Consider the following 21863-nt stretch of genomic DNA (forward strand, 5'->3'; position numbering starts at 1 on the left):
TCCATTATATTTTTTATTCAAGAAAGCAGAAGTAATATGCATGTTGTTACAATATCTTGAATTGGATACTTTTCTTTTCTTTTTAACAAACAAACCCCACCCACCCACAACACCCATATACTGCTGTAAAAGACAAAAGAAACACATAAGTACAAAAAACAAAGTTTCCTGTACAATAAATTATATAAATAACTCAAGAGAAATAATAATAATAATAATAACAATAATAATTATGCTAGTTATAGTGACAAAGCCCAAAAGGAAAAACTTAACAATAGCAATAATAATACTGAAAACTGAAAATAAATAGTGAAATAAAAATGAAATAAAATAATAATAAAAAAAAAAAACATTAGCAATAATAATAATGACAGACAATTGGGGTATTACATGCTCATATACATGTCAATAATTAAGCAAGATCAATAGTAAATCTCAGGGCTCCATAGGCTTATGGAAGGGTCTTGATATTTTTAAAGTACTCAATCAGAGGGTCCCACATCTTGTGAAATTGTCTTGTCGAACCTCTAGTAAAGTATTTAATTTTTTCTAATTTCAAGAAAAACATTAATTCAGTGAGCCAGACAGACGCTTTGGGTGATTCAGGGGATTTCCAATGTAAAACTATATTTCTACGGGCTATCAAAGATGCAAAAGCAAAAGCATTCATCTTGTCAATGGATAGCGTATGCTCGTCAACCAATACTCCAAAGATGGCCATATCTGCAGATGGTTTTACTTTGGTGTGAAATGCATCATTTAGTATTTTACAGATAGATGACCAAAATTCAGTTAACTTGGGGCAATCCCAAAACATATGGGTCATATTTGCTGGAGCTGAATTACAGCGCTCTCAAATTGTCTTTAACCCCATTGCCAATACATATGACAAAAAAGAAATGACAGGAAAAATGACTGTGTTCGCGGTGGTGTGTGTGTGCGTTCCTGTGTGTGTGTGCGCAAGTGCATGCATGTGTGCGCTAGTGTGTTAGAGGGAGACAGAGGGCAGTGAATTTTGATTTTCCTGAGTCATAGGGCACAGGCCAAGGCCCTTGACTCTGTGGCCTCATTTGAGTGTAGTAAGTTATGAATCATAAGTTGCAGGTCACAGGCCAATACCTCTGAGTCAGAGTTGAGAGTCAAGAAGAGTGACTGCCCTCCTCTGATCGGGTTCACTGGCCTTTTTTGTTTCTCTTAAAATATTTGTTATGCTCCACACCATAAATAGTGAATGTATTATGCAATTCTTATGCAATACTTTTTATTTACGCTGTTTCCGCCACAAAACAAAGAAGTATGTCTAGATCCAGAGAACAGCTTCTCTTACCATGCTGGATTGGGGACATTGTATTTGCAACACCTCCTTTATGTAAATGGAGCATTGAATTTACAGTATTGTGATAAAGTCTGATAAATAAGTCTGAGACTGAGTGACTGGGCTGCATTGGGCAGAGCTTGAACAGAAAGCCGCCGACAGAGTGAAATGGAGCTTGTTCTTCAAGTAAAGTTAGTGCTGTCTGCACCACACGGTTTATTTACAGCATTTCATCTGGTATATTAGATTTGTGTGCGTGTGCCTGTGCCTGTGCCTGTGCCTGTGCCTGTGCCTGTGCCTGTGCCTGTGCCTGTGCCTGTGCCTGTGTGTGTGTGTGTGGTTGTATGTGTGTGTGTGGCTGTGTGTGGCTATGGCTGCAGTGTCCCCGAGCTTTATGCCTGTCGTAGTAAACACTGTCAGGCTGGTTGAAAGAATGATAAATGACTGGAGTCTCCTGCTGTGCGTTTGCTCTGCTTGCTTAAACACACACACACACACACACACACACACACACACACACACACACACACACACACACACACACACACACACACACACACACACACACACACACACACACACACACACACACACACAGCAGCAGCAATACAGAGAAGTTGGTGACCGCAGACTGTTCCTGGGACACCCCAGGAAGATGCATTGAGGGACATGGAGATCAAAACTGTCCTGCTCGGCATTTCAAAGCCACTATTGATTTTGCTTCAGTTTCCTGGCCGTCTTATGCTGACATGGTCCATCATTTAAGTGGGAGATATTGATCTGAGTTGTCCACACTGCTGTGTTGTATGAGTATGAACTACCTCTGGCGATTGCGATGGAATTAGCTATTATTTTCCTCATCGTTTGCATTACAGAGGCAATGGGGTATGGTACTTGCCTGATTTTCATAGACTTCAGATCACGTACCACGATTCTGGTCTGACCAGGACTATATCGATTAGCGTTTTCGTACAGGAAGAACTTTGTTTACGTGGCCTGGTTAACCCGCCTCCCTTGGCTTGCTACTGGTTGAGGGCTGTGCCGAAGTTTGAACCAAACATTTCTAAGCCCAATAGAACGTCTCTGCTTAAACCATGTCAAGGCCTTGAGCACGCCTCTACCCAGGACGGTTGGAAATGCTCAGTTGATTGGTTCCAGATTAAGTGGGTGAAGCTCCCGCTGTAGCTGGATTGAGTAAGCTCTTGGCCCTACTGTGTGTAGCTGAGCCGAAGGCGTTGCGTCACCAGTAGGGCGGAGCCCGGGAGCCCGGCTTGTATGGTACACCCTGATCAAGTCTCAGTACCTTCCTAAAAGAACAAAAGGTAATACTTCACTTGACGCCGGTGTCATATGCATGTCATTACAGTGTCATAATAGTGTCATGACAGCTGTCATAGATAATTTGTGATGACTGTTGGCCTTAAGTGACATTTGGTTATGACAACCTATAGCATAATGATTATGACGTGTGCATAACTGTGCCATGACACTGTTATGACACTGTAATGACATGCTTATATGACATGCAATATGAACAAAATAATCATGGCAAGAGGAAATGTTAGAGTAGAATGCAATGCAAACTGTGAAATGTAGTGTCCTCTATTGACACCCCTCCTCCCCAGTTATAGAGTATTTCACAAACTAATTTACCCATTATATGTTTTGTTTTTTTATTGTAGTCTTTCTCACTCCTCTATTTTTGCTCTCCTCTAGTCAACAATCATAGAACCTCCACCGTTTAAAATATGCTTAGAGCATTATCATGTGTAGTACAATGCACTCCTTTAGTCTCTTTGAATGAGCCATTGTGTAGCGAAACAAACGTAATGATCAGCTCTGCCTCGATAGTGCTGCTGTATGTGTCGGCCTATTTCAGGGACCCGCAGAAGCGTGCTGCTGAGAGGAGAAGAGAAGAGAGGGGAGGGGAGGAGAGGAGAGGAGAGGAGAGGAGAGGAGAGGAGAGGAGAGGAGTTAAGTGCAGAATCCACAATGAGCTGAAACCTCCCAAGAGTAGGACCAACACTAATGAGTGTTGAATAAGGCTCTCTAAGCATGTTGAATTTACACTGCGAAACTTGCTGTGGATTTATTTGACACATCTCTCATAAATGATGCATAATGCACAGTGGGGCCGTCACTTGACAGGACTTGCTTGTGTTGAGATAATTTGGCCCGTTTAGACAGTACTCCCAGACTCCGATTGGCAAGGTGTGGGCACGGCGCATGCATGTGGTCCTGGAGGAGAGGTCCGCTTATAAAGTTCTTTCTTGGCTGCTGTCTTGGTCTCTCTCTCTCTCTCTCTCTCTCTCTCTCTCTCTCTCTCTCTCTCTCTCTCTCTCTCTCGCTCTCTCTCTCTCGCTCTCTCTCTCTCTCTCTCTCACTGTGAGTATGCTTGTTTTGGCATGGAGGGAGATGCTGTCTCTAGCTATGAAGTCTGTAAAATGCTGTTATGCGTGTTGATAAAAGGAGTGACTCAGCCACTGTTTGGATTCTTGTCTTAAGTGCATTTGAGGTGCAAAAACCTGTACTTATTGATTCTGACATTTTCTTTGCCTCAAAGTTTTGCTACTTGCGTGAAGAAAGACACACCAGAGCAGTTAAATTAAACTAGAATAGATTGCATTCTTTATTTTTTAATGAGCTTTTTAAGAAAGCTTTGACATTGATTTGTTTTCATTTGTTTCAGGAATAATCACATTGATCCAGATGATAATAATCCACATTGATCCATCACACTGCCTTTGCCTTCGGGAAGCGCACCTGTGCGCTTCACACACTCATGGTGTCCCTCACGCAACTGCCCATCATGCTTCTCCCATCCAGTGTGCCCCGTCATCAATGCTTCACCCATCACTGGGGGCAGTTGCGTGAGGGACACCATGAGTGTGTGAAGTGCACGAGTGCGCTTCCCGAAGGGGAAGGCAGTGTGATCACTAGGGTTGTGGTTGTGTTCTGTCTAACATGCCAACGAGCCTAGGTGGGTGACTAGGTGAGCCCCGGTTTACTACCCCAGAAGTCCTGGGTTCGGGTCCTGGCTAGGCAACTCTACTCCTCTTCGCTACACATGTGTATCATTCTTCACAAATACGCTTAGAGAATGACATCGGCTCCTGTCAGGCAAGCTAGCCTGGCATTCATCCATCCATGTTTGATCAGAACCCAATTCCTTACAGAGCCAGCAAATTAGGAATCTGTTAATAGCCAAGCCAATATCAATTAGCCCCTTGCTCAGAAACCGTGTTGGGCAAATGTTGTCACCTATTTTCTGTGCCATTGATTGGAGAGACGAGATTGCTACTTAGCTTTTGTGATGGAGTGACCATCACTAGGGTTGTGGGTGTGTTCTGACTAACATGCCAACGAGCCTGGCTCTTTGGTGTAGCGGTCAGAACCCCAGTTTACTACTCCAGAAGGTCTGGGTCCGAGTCCCAGCTGGGCAACTCTACTCCCCTTCGCTACAGCTTTTAAGTTGTTATCTGTGGAAGTCCTCATTACTTACTAATGGTGGCCGCAGATAAAGGACATCTGAATTTCCCTTTGTAGCGTCCCTTTGTCAACTTGATATCTTTCCTTTTTGATGGTGTCTTCATATGAGTTATGCTTGTATCTATGGCACAATAGCTTTCCAATTTCATCCATGGTGTGTATTAGTAGTTGACTTCCTTTACCATGGTTGTGCAATGGTAAGCCGCTCAGTCAGTGTCGCTCTTTGTTCCACAGTCAGTGTACACACTTAGGAGTCTACACCTTTTTTGCACAGTATTATTGCTAAACTGCTAAATTGTGAAGTACATACTGTATGAAGATCACACCAAAAAGTTTGTCTTGTATTTGACGGCTTTGGCATGCATCATATCATAATTAATAACCATAGCACATTTTTTAACAAAAAAGAAACAAAACAAAGAAAAAACAAAAACAGGAGTTCACAGTTGTGGAACGAACTTTGAAGTCGGCGGTGAGAATGCATCGAGCGATAACGGAAAATGATTTATGGGCCAGTCGTGGTCGTAGAGCGCAGCCAGCAACACCCAGCTTAACCTTCAGAAGATCAATTATGCCCCGGCCCGGCAGCATTTTAGCTGATGCTACACACAGGGCTCAGGCCTGACACATACAAAAACAAAATCACCCCACCCTTGCCTTTCTCTAAACCCCTAACAGCCCATCACCTCCATCCACATCCCATTCCGCCGCGCCTCATCTCCGTCTCTTACATCTTGGCTGTGGCCCTCATTGGCCTGTCGTGTCGTTGGTTGGACACACTGTTGTTTGTAGGAGCTCATGTCTCTCCCAATCGAGCGAAGGGGTGGGGGGGGGGCGATCCTTTAGTCATGACGCACCGGATCTGCCCTGCGTGAAAACCTGTGTCAGGGGAATCGGAACAGAGTGAGTATTGACCCGCCAGCGAGCAGGCGACCGATCAGGAGAGCTGAGCTGAAATATCACCTCCCTTTACCTTGAAAGGGGTTCATATCACACGAGTCGACACGAGAGCAGAGAGGTCTTCCTCGGCCATCTCTAATGCAACTGTACATAGGAATGCTACTAATTTGATTCTGTAGTGTAGGGGGGAAACTCTGAAAAACTAATATACACATATTGTACATGTACATGTACAGTATTATGCTTTTACAAATGTTTTATACAAAACAGTAACAGAACGTTATGACATATTGTTGCATTTCACATTACATAGCTTAAGCTTACACATTACATTTTGCATTCTGTAAATTTCCTCATTTAAATGCCCTAGAGTGGCAATAAACAAAATCTCATTACCATTACCTTGTGAGACCTCTTGCTTTTAAAGAACTTTTTACAGATAAAGGAGTGGCTGTATTTGATTTGTTATCACTGTAATGGTGCAACCTTTGGTTTAGATTGATTTGGTTTACTTGATTTAGATGAAATTCCTTTTCCTAACTGTGTATAGGCTTTCTTTGGATCTTTTTTTTTGGTCAAATTAAAAACAGATTATCCACTTTAAACCGATCATTGAACAGTGGATTAGTGAGAGATTTGTAATAAAAAAAATGCTGCCATTAAGAAACAATGAACCACCCTGTCCAAAAAAGAATAATGTAATTTAGGCTTGCACACATTGCTTCTTCCTCTTCTACCAGCTAATCATTCCATGGTTGTGCAGAATTCGAAATGCTGAATGGATTGTTCTTTAACACATACATGAATGCTAATGTGTCTGTACAACCTTTAACCTTATAGACCCCTATCTCAAGGTTGTCTTGAGGTTGAATTGATAAGCATGATCAATTAATTTAGAGTGGGATTAGTTGCACATCCAAAAAGAGGAAGCAGGGTGTTGCATTTTTGATTCATAACGTCAGATACTCATGCACACTGTAGAAGAAGCTACATGAAATGAAATTAAATGAATAGTCCTTGAATGCCAGTGCCAATTTCCAGTGTCCTGTCTTGAGAGAAACCTCAAACTCGTGACCTCCACATTAATACCCATCCTCCCACTGACTACCCTCACACCAACCCCAACACCACCCCACCCATCCCTCCCCATGAGCCCTCAGCAAGCATGAAACATCTCATGACCTTTGATTTTTCTCAGCATGACTGATATATCCTCGCGGTAATTAGCAGGATTAATGGAATCATTTATCGCTACTGCAGTCTGACAATCGCATACAGATCAGCAAGCCTTGGGTCCACTTTGGATGCTTCAATCCATGGACATGGTGATCCCCTTTAAGCCTTCACTCTGTTATCCATTCATCTTGCCTTAATTTGGAGGTATTAAGAGAGATTAATTATTCTGGAGGGACCATCTTTATGAATAGACTCATTTAGAGCATTGACAGTCACTGGCTGTGATCCGCTCCATATAATGTCATTGTCATTTTTTGCTCTTATCAGTCATTTGGCAGATGTTTTCTTGTTCTCCGGGACATCTTTTTTTTAAGTATGTTTTTAGGGGGCTTTTGGGGCCTTTATTATGACAGGACAGTGAGAGGAGTCAGAAAATGAGCAGGAGAGAGATATGGGGTAGGGCTGGGAAATGACCCCGTCCGGACTCGAACCGGGGTTCCCATGGGCATGCAAGCCCAAATGTGGGGGGCTTAGTGCGCTGCGCCACAGCGCCCCCTTCTCCGGGACATCTTGCAGTGCAGTGTTCCGTATTGAGACTAGGAATTCATCATGGTGTTGTTGTTTGTTGGATTTACTGGTGACTAAATGGTGTTATTGCTGCTCTGCAGCAGCTGTAGCATTTCATGTATGCAAATACAGACTCTCTCCCTATTAACTCGCTGTTCTTTCCATCGCTCTCACTCTCTTTCTCTCTCTCTCTCTCTCTTTCTCTCTCTCTCTCTCTTTACATTGCAGCCAAATAAACAATTACATCTGTCCGCTGCTTTCCTTATTTCCGCTATCAGTTCCTAAGGCAGACTGACTACACCCACACATAAATAAATTTAGTTCTGCAAGCATTAATAAGTGTGCGGACCTGTCATTATTTCATTTCTGTACCACCTTATAACAAACCCCTCTGCCTCTCTCCTCTGCAGGTGTTTGGTCAGGCCTACTCACAGAAACAACTCTATTTTCTTTGTCTTTCTAACCCTTTTGTCCTCGTTTTCCTCTCTGCTGGTGTTTGGTGGGGTCTAGTCGCAGAGAGGAAGGAGAAACTATCTCAATGTCTTCTCTCCCTGTGTCCATCTCTGCAGGTGTTTGGTCCGGCCTACTCACAAGACCTACTGTTCTGTCTTTGTCTTAAAAAACGCCAGGCCTGAGTCGCGAAGGACGAAAATCTTATCTTATTAACCCCTCACCCTTCTTCTCTCCCTCCTTTCTCCCTCACTCTCTGTCTGTCTGCAGGCGTTTGGCCAGGCCTACTCGCAGCAGCGCAAGGTGGCGGAGGACGGCGAGAGCAACGAGGAGACGCTGCTGCAGGAGTCGGCCAGTAAGGAGGCCTACTACATGGGCCGGCTGCTGGACATGCAGGCCGAGCTCAAGAACAGCCGCTCCGTGTCCTCCAACGCCCAGGCCGAGAGCGACCGCCTCAACATGCTCGTCACAGAGCTCCGGGAGGTGAGGGAGAGCAGGACTGTATTAACCCATTGATGCCTGACGACTCGTATATGTTGTTTGACCTTTGGTGCCTGGAGGGACATATACGCTGCATTCAGGCTCATGAGATTTTAGCTTGTTTAATAAAAATGTGGGTATGTTACAGCTGAATGAACACATTCTAATGCACGATGAGGGTCTTAGGGTCTAAATGCAACTTATTTCATGTTTTTAGCATCAGAGGCTGAGATATTTAGGCTTTTATAGGCTGAGGGGAACTTTTCCAACAAGGGCTTAGGCATTCAGCAGGTGTTTTTGGCAGGTGCTTTAGACACCGGTCTCATGTCTCATGATTGTCACAGGTCTCACGCCTCAGCTTCAGGGAGATGGGATGTGAACAGTGTCGTGTGCTGGACATGTTCAGTTTTGCCACAGGATTAAAGTAGCAAGCTCAATATGTTTGGGGAGGCGAGAGTGGAGAACATTGCAGTGTGGTATGGTGTGCTTGACTTTGCATTTGTCTACGTTTTAGTTTTGTCACAACATTTACCGACAGGCTCTAGATGGTCGTCACAGAGCGTGGGGGGAGAGGTGAGAACACAGAGAAGTGAGAGCAGGATTCTGTACTTCACGTTATATTCAGATTGGTGAGAGATGCAGAGTAATACACTGTGGTCTACCTGACTTTACCTACGTATCTTTAGTTTTGTTAACCGTGATGCTGAGGGCTAACTCTGGCCACATACCTTTCCTCTATATCGGCGGTTGCAGCAGTCTGTAAGAATGGCATTGTTTCTAAACAAACTGTGCGCTACCAAAGTTCTCTATGCCTCGTTTTACAGCCCCGCGACTCTGTGGAATGAAGTACTGAGCAACTTTGAGCCTCATAAATGGGTGGAACAAGATATTTAAGAGATAAGACATAAGAGATCTATTATGATGGCTTATTCGGTGCCGGACCATCACAGCAGAAGCCAAATTTCAACTAGCTCTTGGAATTCTGACTAGTGTTTGGAATTCGCAATGCAGCGCACGTATGGAGGAGAGGTATGTGGCCAGAGTTAGCCCTCAGCGTCACGTTTTAACTGTATTTAAGCCATTTTACACCGGACCTCTTCTTTAAGTGATGGGCTCAATGTGCTTGTGACGGAGCTGGGGGAGGCGAGAGGACCGAGCAATGCAGTGTGCTTGACTTTGCTTTAGCTCACTTTTTTGTCACAGCCTTTCGTTACCGAATAATGCTTGTCTCGGAGCTCAGGGAAGTGAGATACAGCAGTGCAGTGTGCGTTACTTTGTGGTAGCCTACGTATATTTTGTTTTGTCACTGCATTTAGTGACAGGCTTGAATTTTTCTTTTTCTTTTTTAATATATTTTTTGGGGGTTTTCAACTTTATTTGGACAGTATAGTGAAGAATGGGTCAGGAAGCAAGTGGGGAGAGAGAGACAGGGAAGGATTGGTACATGACCCGGGCCGGAATCGAACCCGAGTCGCAGGCGTAGTAATCCAGTGCCCTACCATTAGGCCAGGGCAGGGCCAGTGACAGGCTTGAATATGTGACGAAGCTCAAGGAGGCGAGAGAGACAGTTGTGTCACCGGATTAATTCCCAATCTACATGGAGAGCAGTGCAGTTTTCTTGACCTTTACATTAGCATTTTATGTTCAGTTTTGTCACCGCATGAGGCGACAGGCTCAATATGCTCATCACTGAGCTCAGGGAGAGGAGAGATAGCAAAAGGTAAGAGCAGGATTTGGCAATTACATGCTATGTTGAGATTGGTTACTGGCTTAATTCCCTACGCAGATACAGCAGGTGGGTCGATAGGTGGGTGGGGACAATGAATTACCCATGACAGAAGTGAATGAATCATCCATGAGAGAGAGAGAGAGAGAGAGAGAGAGAGAGAGAGAGAGAGAGAGAGAGAGAGAGAGAGAGTGCGAGCGAGCGAGCGCGCAAGAGAGGGCAAGAGAGGGCAAGAGAGCGGGAGAGACACTTGCTGTACTTGACAGCATTAAGTTTAGCACAGTAATGTGTTTGTAGACTTGTAGCCAAAGGATTACATGTTTGTGTGTGGTTATGAATGATCGGTGCTTGTGTTGGAGATGGGAGGCGCTAGTGAGAGAGAGAGCAGCAGCAGCATGCTGGACATGGCACATTTAAGAGATGTGAAAGTTGGGGTGCGCACATCCACAAACCCAGTAATCCTGGTGCCACGTACGGGTAGTAGATAGTGTAAGACACTGGGTATAAGCTCCAAAAAGGATATACTTTATCATTTAACAAACGACAATGTTTTGATCCACTAGACTAGTGGGAGCTTCCTCAGGCTGTTTGTTAAATTACAAGAAAGTCTAGAATTGTTGGTGCTTATACCTAGCCTGGCTATCATCGACTTTCAAATCTCTTCAAGACTTGGTCTGACCAAGAGCATAACAATTAACATTTCCCAAATGGCATGGTTGACCCACCTCCCTTAGTCTGTTAATGGTTGTTTGCTTCCCGACAAAGTGTGAGGAGTTCCCTTTTTTTCGGGAGCTCAGAAACGATATTTGTATTGCTATTGGTCCTGTCTAGAAGCAACTCTGAGGTGTTTGCATCACTAGGAGGGCACAGCCTGGCTAGCTTATACTCAGTATTCAGGCCACTTTCTCACACACTTAAGAGGCATGAAATTGCATCATGAGCCAGTTTGTAGTCAAAAGACCATAAGGTTTCATTCCTCATCGTAAGGTGGGTAAGGGCATATTGAACGATATTCGTTTGTGGCAGAGCTGAGGTAGGTGTGAAAGAGTAGCGTGTTGGAGTTGGTTGCATTCAATTTGGTGCAGTAATTTAGCATGAAATGGGGCTAAAATGTGATAGCTGTTGTTAGACACGCAGCCTTACAGTCTGAGTTTAAATTTCCCCACGGGTGTGCATAGGTAGTGAATGATTGATCAGTGTTCATGATGGACTTGATGGGAGGTGGGAGGTGAGAGAGATCAGGTTATTGGGCTTATTTGCATCGAGTGTGAACACACTTACTGTATACTGTAGCATGACATGACAGTCATTGGGTAGCTCCTATATGTAGACAGACGTCTAGCCAAAGGGTCAGTTTCTGTTTCAGCACTGATTGTAACACTAAAGCAGGCTTTTGTCTTTGATGACCTTGCCAGTTGAATGTCTCATGTGAACTACAGATTGCTTTGCCTGGTTGTCCCGCAGACCCTCTGCATTTTCGCCCAATTTCACCATCTGTGTTCAAACCAGGTTAAAGATTCGTGACTCGGTTTTGCAAACTTGCGTAGAGGATGGTGCCAATGCAAGAGACTTAACACTGTTTAGAAAACTTATTGTATAAGTATATCATAATAGCCAGGGTCAGTTTTCCAAAAAAGATGTTCCGTGGAGGCAAATCATGTTCATTTTTGGTATACAAATGTGTAAGGGGTATTCAAGGGTGCTGAATCCAAATCTATACCATGTCCGGAAATGCATCAAACCTGAAAAATGGCTACCACCATATAAGAAATTTAAAGACTAAAAGAATACCCACACACTAGCCAGGTGCCCTCCTAGTGACGTAACACCTTCAGCGTTGCAACCAGTCAGGTCAAGAGCAATGCAAGTACTTTCTGAGTTTCCGAAAATACTGGCACTCCTCTCACTTTGTCGGGAAGCAAACAAACAAAAGCAAACAAAGGGAAGCGGGTCGACCATGCTTTTTGAGAAATGTTAATTGTTATGCTCTTGGTCAGACCAAGTCTCTAAGAGAGTTGAACGTCGATGATAATCAGACTACCCACACACTGCTATTAGCTGAAAACAAAACGCCCTCCTCTACACCATGTAAGCGCTGTGAATTGATTGTCCTTGTGACTGCTGCTGGGCTGGCAGCGTGCCCCAACATCGCCATCACCACAGTGCTCTGTTTGCACATCGGTGATGCAACACTAGCTCGGAGGACGCAAACCCTGCCCTGCTTATGTAGCGCACTGGAGCGTGTAGGCTAAGATGGACGAGCCTTCGTCTCGAAGACAGGAGGGTTAGCTCTGCCACAGTGCCTTAGCGACGTAATGTGTCACACATAATGTTTTTTCAAGGGATCGTAAGGACGACAGGCTCAGCTTCAGCTGTTGAGTGTCGATTCTTGTAGTGCCTCATCTATGCAATATGCAGGCTAATATATGCAACGTTAGTTACTTCTAACCGAAGGACAGACACGGAGAGACCACAATATATTACCCTCATTAGTATGTCACTGACTTCACGAGGGACATAATAAGGTATGGATGACAATGTTTAACAGTAGAGGTGACATTCATTGATGTGGCTGGGTAGAGGGTGTGCGTGTGTGTGTGTGTAGTTTTGCGTGCGCAGGTGTGTGCGCAGTAGCCTGGGCGAAAGCAGACAAACAGTCTGGCAAAAGCTAAGAGGAATCCGTCTTCATGGAGGGTGGGAGATGGTTTGAGCCATTTAAATTCATTGGAGTTACGAATTCAGATAAAAATTCAAATTGTTCTTTATTAGCATGACCATTACGATATGGTGTTGCAAAAGCATACAAATAACAACACAAAAGTGTGAATAGTGTTACCTTAACCAATCAGTAACGGACATCGTGGGTGAGTTCTTGATGATTGGCTAAACAGTGAGCGAACTGAGCTAGTAGGCTTTCGCCAGACTATGTGCGGAGCCAAAATCTTTGGGTGAATGTACATAGGATGGCATCGCCAGGCTACATGTGCAGGTGTGTGTGCGTGTGTGTGGCATGTTTTGACTAACACATGAACTGTAGTTTCAGGGAATAATGATCAGTCATGTGAGGTAGCAAGCAGGTAAGTCTGTCCCCCACAAAACATTAACCAGCAAAATAGTTGTCTTTTTTAGGTACTTCTGCATGAAAGAGAGGTCAAGAGGGCACTATAGGTCACCCTGGGGTCACCTAACCTCTGTGTGTGTGCCCACACACACACACACACACACACACACACACACACACACACACACACACACACACACACACACACACACACACACACACACACACACACACACACACACACACACGTACACAGAGTCCATGGAGTGTAACACAGGGGTCAGTGTGACTGTGGTCCAGGTCCTTTTGTGGTCACCAAATCCAGCACTAAGCTGCAGTAGAAAGGGGAAAATGTCCTGAGCTCGGCACATAGGGCTGGGCAGCACGGAGGACAGGGTACTCAGTGTTGCCAGATGTGTCAGATCAAATCCCACCCAAAAGATTCTCAAAAACTGCCAAAATGCGCTAAATTCCACCCAATTCCTACAAATTGCATTGATTTCTATGGGCACATAACTGCAGAAAAAAACTCCAAATGGCCATTTTTTCCCGTTTTTTTCCTGCAGACGGCCATCTCAAGTAGCCCAATTGGGCAGGTAACCGCCCAATCTGGCAACACTGAGGGTACTGCGCTGGGTTCAACCCTAGCATGTGTTGTCCTGTCATCCGCCTCAGTCCCACCACACATGGCTACATACCTGCTGCTACAGAGCTGATGACGCACATACACACACACACACACACACACACACACACACACACACACACACACACACACACACACACACACACACACACACACACACACACACACACACACACACACACACACACACACACACACACACACACGTGACTGGGGGAAAATGTGCACAGGGGAACAATGATTCAGAGCACACTCAGGGGAGACATTTTGGGCCACTTCAGTTCATTTCAGCTGTATCGTGTAATAAAAGTTAGTGTTGGTGTTTGTTATTCATTCTTCAATATTAAAGATTGATCATTGTATTACAGTAAGGGGTGTGACTACTGATTTTTTCAATCAATTTGTTGTTGTGGAGTCAGCACAATTTTAAATTACAGCTCTGTGCATTCTGTTCTGTTCTATTTTATTGTATTCTATTGTATTCTGTTCTTTTCTATTCTATTCCACCCACCGTTAGTACAGTACGAAATGAAAAGTGCATATTCATCTTCATGCCACTTGTCTTCCCTATTGGATACAATATGAAGATGTTTTATTAATATAGTCAAACATAAGCGTTTCAATCTGAACTGAAGCTTGTACACATTTCAGAATCATTACATTACATTATAACATTTACAACCCCAAATCAGAAAAATTGAAGCAGTTGGTTAATTGTGAATAATAACAACTATCATTAAAAAAAAATCCGTAAATTAAATGAGGAATTGTGCAGAGAGAACTTGAGAGCAGGCTTTTATTTGGCAAGATGTGAATAATACAACAGGATTGCATTGACTCTTCATTTTTGTAGACACCCATCTGGACACAGAGGTTTGTGCCATACTTAAAAAAAAAAAACAGAAACAAAGTCAGCCAGATGAGCTCCAACAAATGTTGGTCTAGCACCCTTCGGCATAGACAGGCAGTGGAAGTTAGCTTTTTAATATCATATTAAAGTCGCTAGCAGACAGTGAGAACATTTGAACTCAGCTGTCTTTTTATTTGCTCCTGGGAGGTTTTGGTACTATGCCATTGCCAGATATCATCCAAGTCAAATGTGGTAATTCTTAGGTCACGAATAACCAGATGGGTCTCACCCCTGTCAGACACCCATTGGGAAGATGAATGCACGTGTACCCGCACAAGGACGCTCTGTGCAACCTATAAGTATCACTGTAGACTTTAACCAATCGCCTCGACAAGGCCCAAGTAAATGGAAGAAAGAGGAAAAGAGGAAATAAATGGATGAAGAAGTAAGATAAGGGAAGACGAATGGGCACAGGGCTCGCGGGCATGCTGGGGCAGCGCAGTACATTAACTGGCATACAAGACCTTTATTGGTCATCCAGGTCAAGAGTTTATTCTGATGGAGGCCGTAATCAGATTGAATCTGTTGTCTGTTTGGCACCAGGAGAAGCAACAGACCGGACTTGATTTGTTCTTTTTCACCACCATCACTTTCAAGTATTCATATTGGCTTCAATGCTTTATCCGTGCATTAGTATGCATGTGAATGTCTCCAACCTCTATCTACTCGGACCATCTTGAACTGTTTAATTCTAAAATGGCCAGGCCAGTTTCAGAATTTGCAACTTTTTTGTCCTGTTTTTTTTTTTTTTTTTTTGCTACTCCTCCTGACATTATTGTTACATTTCAGACCTAGCAAGTTTTGAGATGAAAGGGAAAGCCGCACATTGTAACGTAGCTATGAGAATGGGTACAGGTACTTCTTGGTCCAGGTGAAATCACACACTGTGCCTTTAATACATTTTGGGAGTTCTGTTCACCATTTTTTTCCACACACTTGGTTTTGTGAAAAGTGAGGTTATTAAATATTGAAAAGATATGGTAGAATTATCCTCAAGGAATATCTAGCACAAAGTAGTTTTTGAGTCAGATTCTTTCCCATGCATATCAAATGTAAATGTGGAAGTGCCATATTATGCTGATAAATGCAATTCAAGCAGTAATAGTTTCCCCTTGGCATATCACTTGGCTTTCTTATTATCCCTCTCTATGATTATGTCTATTGAATGAGACTGTAGGGCTGGCTCTTCAACCAACACTTTTAAGTGAATCTAAAAGTTGTAATTTACCACAGTATGCTCACAAAAATCCCAATGCGTGTGGTGGTGTTGTGGGAGTGACAGAGGCATGGTCTCTACTGGGGATGTAGTCAATTCTGTGGCGTCATCAGTAGTTTGTAGGCGGGTCATTGATCGTTTTTAGTACCAGACGTAATGGTGATGCAAACAGCTAATTAAAATGTAAGAATTACTTGATTTTTTGTTTTTGCTTTAACTGGATTATCGTCTGGATTGAAATTGTATTCATTGCTTATACATGACTTTGACTTACCAATGATTTATTTATTTAATTAATGAATACAGCAGTACAGTTAATATACAGTTGCTGTGGTTGCAGTACCTCACATCTGCTGCTAAAGTGTGACTGACCCATTTGTGTTGTGCTGGAATGTGTTGAGTTTTTGTATTGAATGGTGAATTGGTGGAAGGTCTTGATGTCTTGTCTGTGTTCCCCTGTACAGGATATAGTAAGGGTGATGGGGGGGGGGGGGTCAGTGCCCACTGCCCAGTTGGTTGGCGTCTTGGTGTCTGTCTGTGTACAGTGTGGGTCAGTGGCGGAACAATTGCATACGGGGCCCCAGGACAAAACACTGGTACGGCCCCCCATACAGCATTCATAATGGGGTCATAATGGGGCCCCCACCATCAATACAGGTTGGCCGTGGGCTCAGGGCCAAATGCCCTGCTTGTCCCAGCTATGACTCCGCCCCTGGTGTGTGTATGGGATGAGGGGGTGATTGGGAGTGGGAGCGGAGGGCTATTGGGTTGATGCTGGGTGCTGGCTGCTGGTTGTTCTAGCCAGCGGTGGTGTGGAGCCTGCGTTTAGCTCCCCAACAAAGGGCCGTCGCTGACGGATAATTGTCCAGTAATCCCCCCTGAGCTCCACACTGGCATCGGGCTCGTGGCGGCCAGCATGGCAGCGCACCAACAGTGAGACAACACATCCTCTACTGGAGGGTGGAGGGTGGAGGAGGGATGTGGGTAAGGGGTATGGGTATGGGTGGCCTAAACGGTTTATTTGGGAGTAGATTCATTTTTTATGAGTTAACAGTTTATAATAGTGAGACAACACATCCTCTACTGGAGGGGGGAGGGGGTGATGTGGGTAAGCGGTATGGGTATGGGTGGCCTAAATGTTTTATTTATGTTTTATTCATTTTTTTGTGAGTTAACTTTTTATAAAAGCTTTTGGAGAGCAAAGAAAATACACTATTGGAATACTGACCGTCATTACCACATTATTATACAAAAGGGAGAACACTGAAGAGCCACAAGAAATGCTTTTGCTCTGAACTGTATTGCACTGGATTAAGTTTGTCAGTGTGGGGCAGCCATGGTGTAATGATTAGGGAGTTGAACTGCAAAGCACATGGTTGCCGGTTCAATTCCCACCCTTACCACTCCTTTCCTCCCTCCATAGTTGAAGTGCCCTTGAACAAGGCACCTATCCCCACACTACTCCAGGGACTGTTACACTGTAAATCAAGTTATTGTAAGTCACTTTGGGTAAAAGCGTTAGCTAAGCGAAATGTAAAGTAAAGTAAAAATTACAATACAGGTGCTGTATTTTAACCTCTTTGAGTGTAAGGTAAGGTAACTTTATTGATACCTGAAGGTAGATTTCTTTGCAGGTAAAAAAGTAGAGGCTTACAACATCACAGTAAGTGTGCTGTGTGGTGATATTCCTTCTAGTTCCAAACTAGCAATTATCATTAAATGTTATGGAACCAGCTAGCTGTGATGTATGCTAACTTGCAGGAAGAGTCTGCCTCACCAGACTTGGAAAACAGCTGCAAGAACAGCAGAAAGGTGAAACTGATTTAACTCAAGGCGAGGTGGGAAACAATCTAATTTCCAGAAGTGGTGGAATGTCGCTATTAAGCGCTGTGAAGTTCTTCTAACCTGACACACCTGCTAGACTTGATGACGGTGTGCTGCAGTAAAATGGAGTGGAGTGGGGTGATGCAGTGTCTGGATCTAGGGAGGATGTGTTTGATATCCGCATGGATGGCGGGCCAAAATCACTCAGATACAGATCTCAGATGTCCTTCTTTTAGAGGACCACTTTAATGCCTTCTGCAAACTCGACTGGGAATCTGGGAGACAAAGTGTTCTGAGCCTTAATCGATCTGTTTGTGTAAAGATAAAAGCAGTATTTGATACAAAATAGGTTTCTCCGTTGCTTTTATGAATGAGTGACACATCTAAAGATTGAAGCAATTTCCCTCTGCAGCATTCATGTCCTGGATGTCTCTAGAAGTGTGTGTGTGTGTGTGTGTGTGTATACTGTGAGATACCCTCTGTCTCTAACCTCAGTGCAGTGTTTCTCAAAATTCCCAAGGGTAATCTTCAGTTGAACTTTATGCTTTTGTAAACTGTCAGCACTGCGTGCGTGCGTGTGTGTGTGTGTGTGCGCACTTTAAGGTGTGAGACCACTGCTGCTGTGCGTGAAATAGAGTTTTTAGACCGTAAATGGGCTTTATAGTACCTCCTTTGGACCAACTTTGTTCCGTTACAGAGAAAAACCGTGTTGAAAGCCAGAACCTTCAAAAACCCAACATATTTTTAAAAACGAACGCCGTAAAGGATGTTACTGCAGTGCAGTTCTATGGTTTTAGGAGGTTACATCTTGTAAGCTAAAATACAGTAAGGAGGGTAGTTACTGCACTTATTGAAGCAGTCGTTCAGGAACAGACACCACTACCTATCTGGCCAGAAAGGACATTTTAAAGCCTTTTTTCTCAGTTTACCAGGAAGCGTAGTTCCTGTGTTCTTGTTTGGCATGGCAGTATAGCTATCGTTTTTTTATCTCCCCAAAAGCAGTCTGATCACCCTGCAGCAGCCTAGAAAGCAGCCATTGTTAGCACTGGGTCAATGAGTTTACCACAAGGCTGCAGAACAACAAAATGTCAAAAGGGCCTAAACTGCATTCAATAATATATATCACATTACTCACTGGAATGAGAGAGTACTCTTTCACAGAAAGACTTATTTATTTTTTAAAGAGTGAGGAAATGTTCAGTCAGCCATTTATACCTCTAGAGCACAACAGAAAGTTTGTTGCTCCGATAGCAAAAAATATGTTTCTTTTAATAACAAGATAAGGAATATTTAGCCCGACAGAGGTTGTGTCTACCAAATTGGTGTGCGTGTGTGCGTGTGTGTGTGTGTGTGTGTGTGTGTGTGTGCGTGTGTGTGTGTGTGTGTGTGTGTGTGTTTGTGTTGTCGTGCATGGCCTGACTATACAGTGCTGTAGGATGGCCTGATGTGTGTGTGCGTGTGTGTGTGTTTGCTTGACTGTGTGCATGCTTGATGCTGCCAAACACTTTAGCTCTTTGCTGTTCCAGGAATTAAATATTGATGAAACAGGAGAAAACTTTCTCTCACACTTTGTGTGTGTGTTTGTGTCCGTATGTGCATTCCAAACGTGTGTGTGCGCATGTGTGTGCGTGCGTGTGTGCGTGCGTGTATGTTTATCCTTCAGTCTCTCTCTCTCATTATGCTGTGTGTGTGTGTGTGTGCGTGTGTGCGTGCGTGCGTGCGCGCGCGCGCCTTTGTCCCTGTGAAGATTCAGAGTCCTTGTTTTACTGTGAGTGATTTATCTGCTGCCACACACACAGAGCATTTCCATAGCCCTCTTGTACACTCACCCGCCACTTTATTAGGTAGGCACACATGTCCAACTGCTCATTGATGCGAAATTCTAATCAACCAATCACATGGTGGCAACTCAATGCATTTGTACATATAGACCTACGTGTACAGTGTAAGTGTTAAAGGCCAACTTCCGATAAAACTCAGTTTTACTCACTCCTTTCGAAGATCGGACGGTCACCCCAAGTTAAACTCACTTGCAAGGCTCTCATAGCGGTGCGTCAACTCTCCTGGCTGTGTTTCCCGGTGTTTCCCAATTTACATCAATAATGCAGAGAAACGAGCGAATCACGAAAGCCTTTCTGTGTTTCGTCACGTCGAAAGAAGGCGTTGCCCACAAAGGTTTATATCGACCCATTTATCTAAAAACATGTCGAGTAATTTTTTTCTGCTTGTTTTCAAAACAAGCAACGTCTGGTGGTCCGAAACATAGCTTAGCTTAGCTATCAGCTGGTTGCTACTCTCAGGTACACACACAGCACAAAGCCTCATGCATAAAGCCTGCTCACTCCGGTTGCTCCGTGCCTACAGCTCGCCTAGGGGTCGCTGTCGAAAGAGCACAGCCCTGAATGGAGCCTGCACGCCTCCGTTGGCGCCCCTATAGTGCAGTACCATCCGGGGAAGTGGCGACTCTGTTTCCCATTACATTCTCTCCCAAGGCTGGAGGACTGAGCCAATCAGAGACGCGTTTCTTTGAGAGCAGGAGGAGTGAGCCAATCAGAGACGCATTTCCACGAGAAACACGGAACACTCTCTCGTTTCTCCACAAGCCACCTTGCCAGCTTGCAAAAACGTCTTGAAACAAAGCAACCAGAACGTTTTTTAAAACAGGACCAACGCGTAACACATTCAACAACAATTGGGAACACGGCAATATTAATTAAATTACGTTGAGAGGCGATCTTTAAGTGACAGTGTGTTTATGTGACTTTGGTTGTCGGTGCCAGAAGGGATGGTTTGACTAATTCAGAGCCTGCTGATCTACTGGGATATCCAAACACAACCATCTCCAGGGTTTACAGAGCCAAAAATGCCTGGTTGAAGCCAGAGGTCAGAGGAGAATGACCAGATTCATTTGATCTGATAGAAAGACAATAATAAAACTCAAGTAATTATTCGTAACAACCAAGGTATACAAAAGAGAATCTTTGAATGTTCAGCACGTCTAATCTTGAGGCAAAATCATACAATAGAATTTTGAAAAAAGTTGTCTGGTTTGATAAGTCTTGATTTCTGCTGTGACACTGGCATGGTATTTGGTTCAACAAAAGGAAAATATGGATACAAGGCAAGATGGCCTTGTATCAACAATTTAGGCTCGTGGTATAATGGTGTAGGAATATTTTCTTGCCACAATTTGGGGTCCTTAGTGTCAATTGATCTTTGTTGGAATGCCACGGCCTACCCGGGTATTGCTGTAGCCAATTAGGGCGGTTCTAAAGGCAAAAGAGGGTCAAACTCTGTACTAGGAAGGTGTACCTAATTAAGTGGTTGGTGAGTGTACAGGTTCAGTCTAACCACAGCAAACACTAGGACTTCCCTCTCCCTAACCGTATCCTCATCAACGGAGGGACAGTTATTCGTATTGTTTTATCCACAACGCCTTGATATATGAGATAAAATACAATAATACTGAAAGGCCGTTCTGTATTGAAAATATTCTTGCACCACCTTTTTAAAAACATTTTGATGACCAGATTATCAGACTTTGTGTTAGATGCGTGAACTGGTGTTAGTAACATGCCTGTACGCTACTGATGGTGATTTTACATCCATCATTCCTCATACTTCGCCCCAGTGTGTCTGAACTACATTAAATAATGTAATGAGTTTGCGTTTGAGCTGATGCGTCCTAGATGGCTCATTAAAATTGCATTGCTCTCTCTGATAGATCATCATGTGTGTTTCTAGTGAATGGTTTTGGGATGAGATGATGATGGATGACGGTTCATCTGGTCTCTCTGTGTGTGTATGTGTGTGTGTGTGTGTGTGTGTGTGTGTGTGTGTGTGTGTGTGTGTGTGTGTGTGTGTGTGTGTGTGTGTGTGTGTGTGTGTGTGTGTGTGTGTGCGTGTGTGGTGTGTGTGTGTGTGTGTGTGTGTGTGTGTGTGTGTGTGTGTGTGTGTGTGTGTGTGTGTGTGTGTGTGTGTGTGTGTGTGTGTGTGTGTGTGTGTGTGTGTGTGTGTGTGTGTGTGTGTGTGTGTGTGTGCGCGTTTGTGTTTGTGTTTGTGTTTGTGTGTGCGCGTGGAGTAAGAGGGATGGTGGGAGTGAT

At 43.9% G+C, this 21863-nt stretch overlaps 1 protein-coding gene across 1 annotated transcript in view; it reads left to right on the top strand.

Moving 5' to 3' along the window:
* bicd1a (bicaudal D homolog 1a) overlaps positions 1-21863 on the top strand; it is a 76753-nt gene that overhangs the window by 39131 nt on the left and 15759 nt on the right. The window contains exon 2 of the mRNA XM_063196902.1: positions 8168-8380. Coding sequence (XP_063052972.1) covers positions 8168-8380 — 213 coding nt within the window. The remainder of the gene's footprint in view (positions 1-8167; positions 8381-21863) is intronic.

This window comes from Engraulis encrasicolus, chromosome 4, assembly GCF_034702125.1.
Source record: "Engraulis encrasicolus isolate BLACKSEA-1 chromosome 4, IST_EnEncr_1.0, whole genome shotgun sequence".
In the NCBI taxonomy this organism is placed as follows: domain Eukaryota; kingdom Metazoa; phylum Chordata; class Actinopteri; order Clupeiformes; family Engraulidae; genus Engraulis; species Engraulis encrasicolus.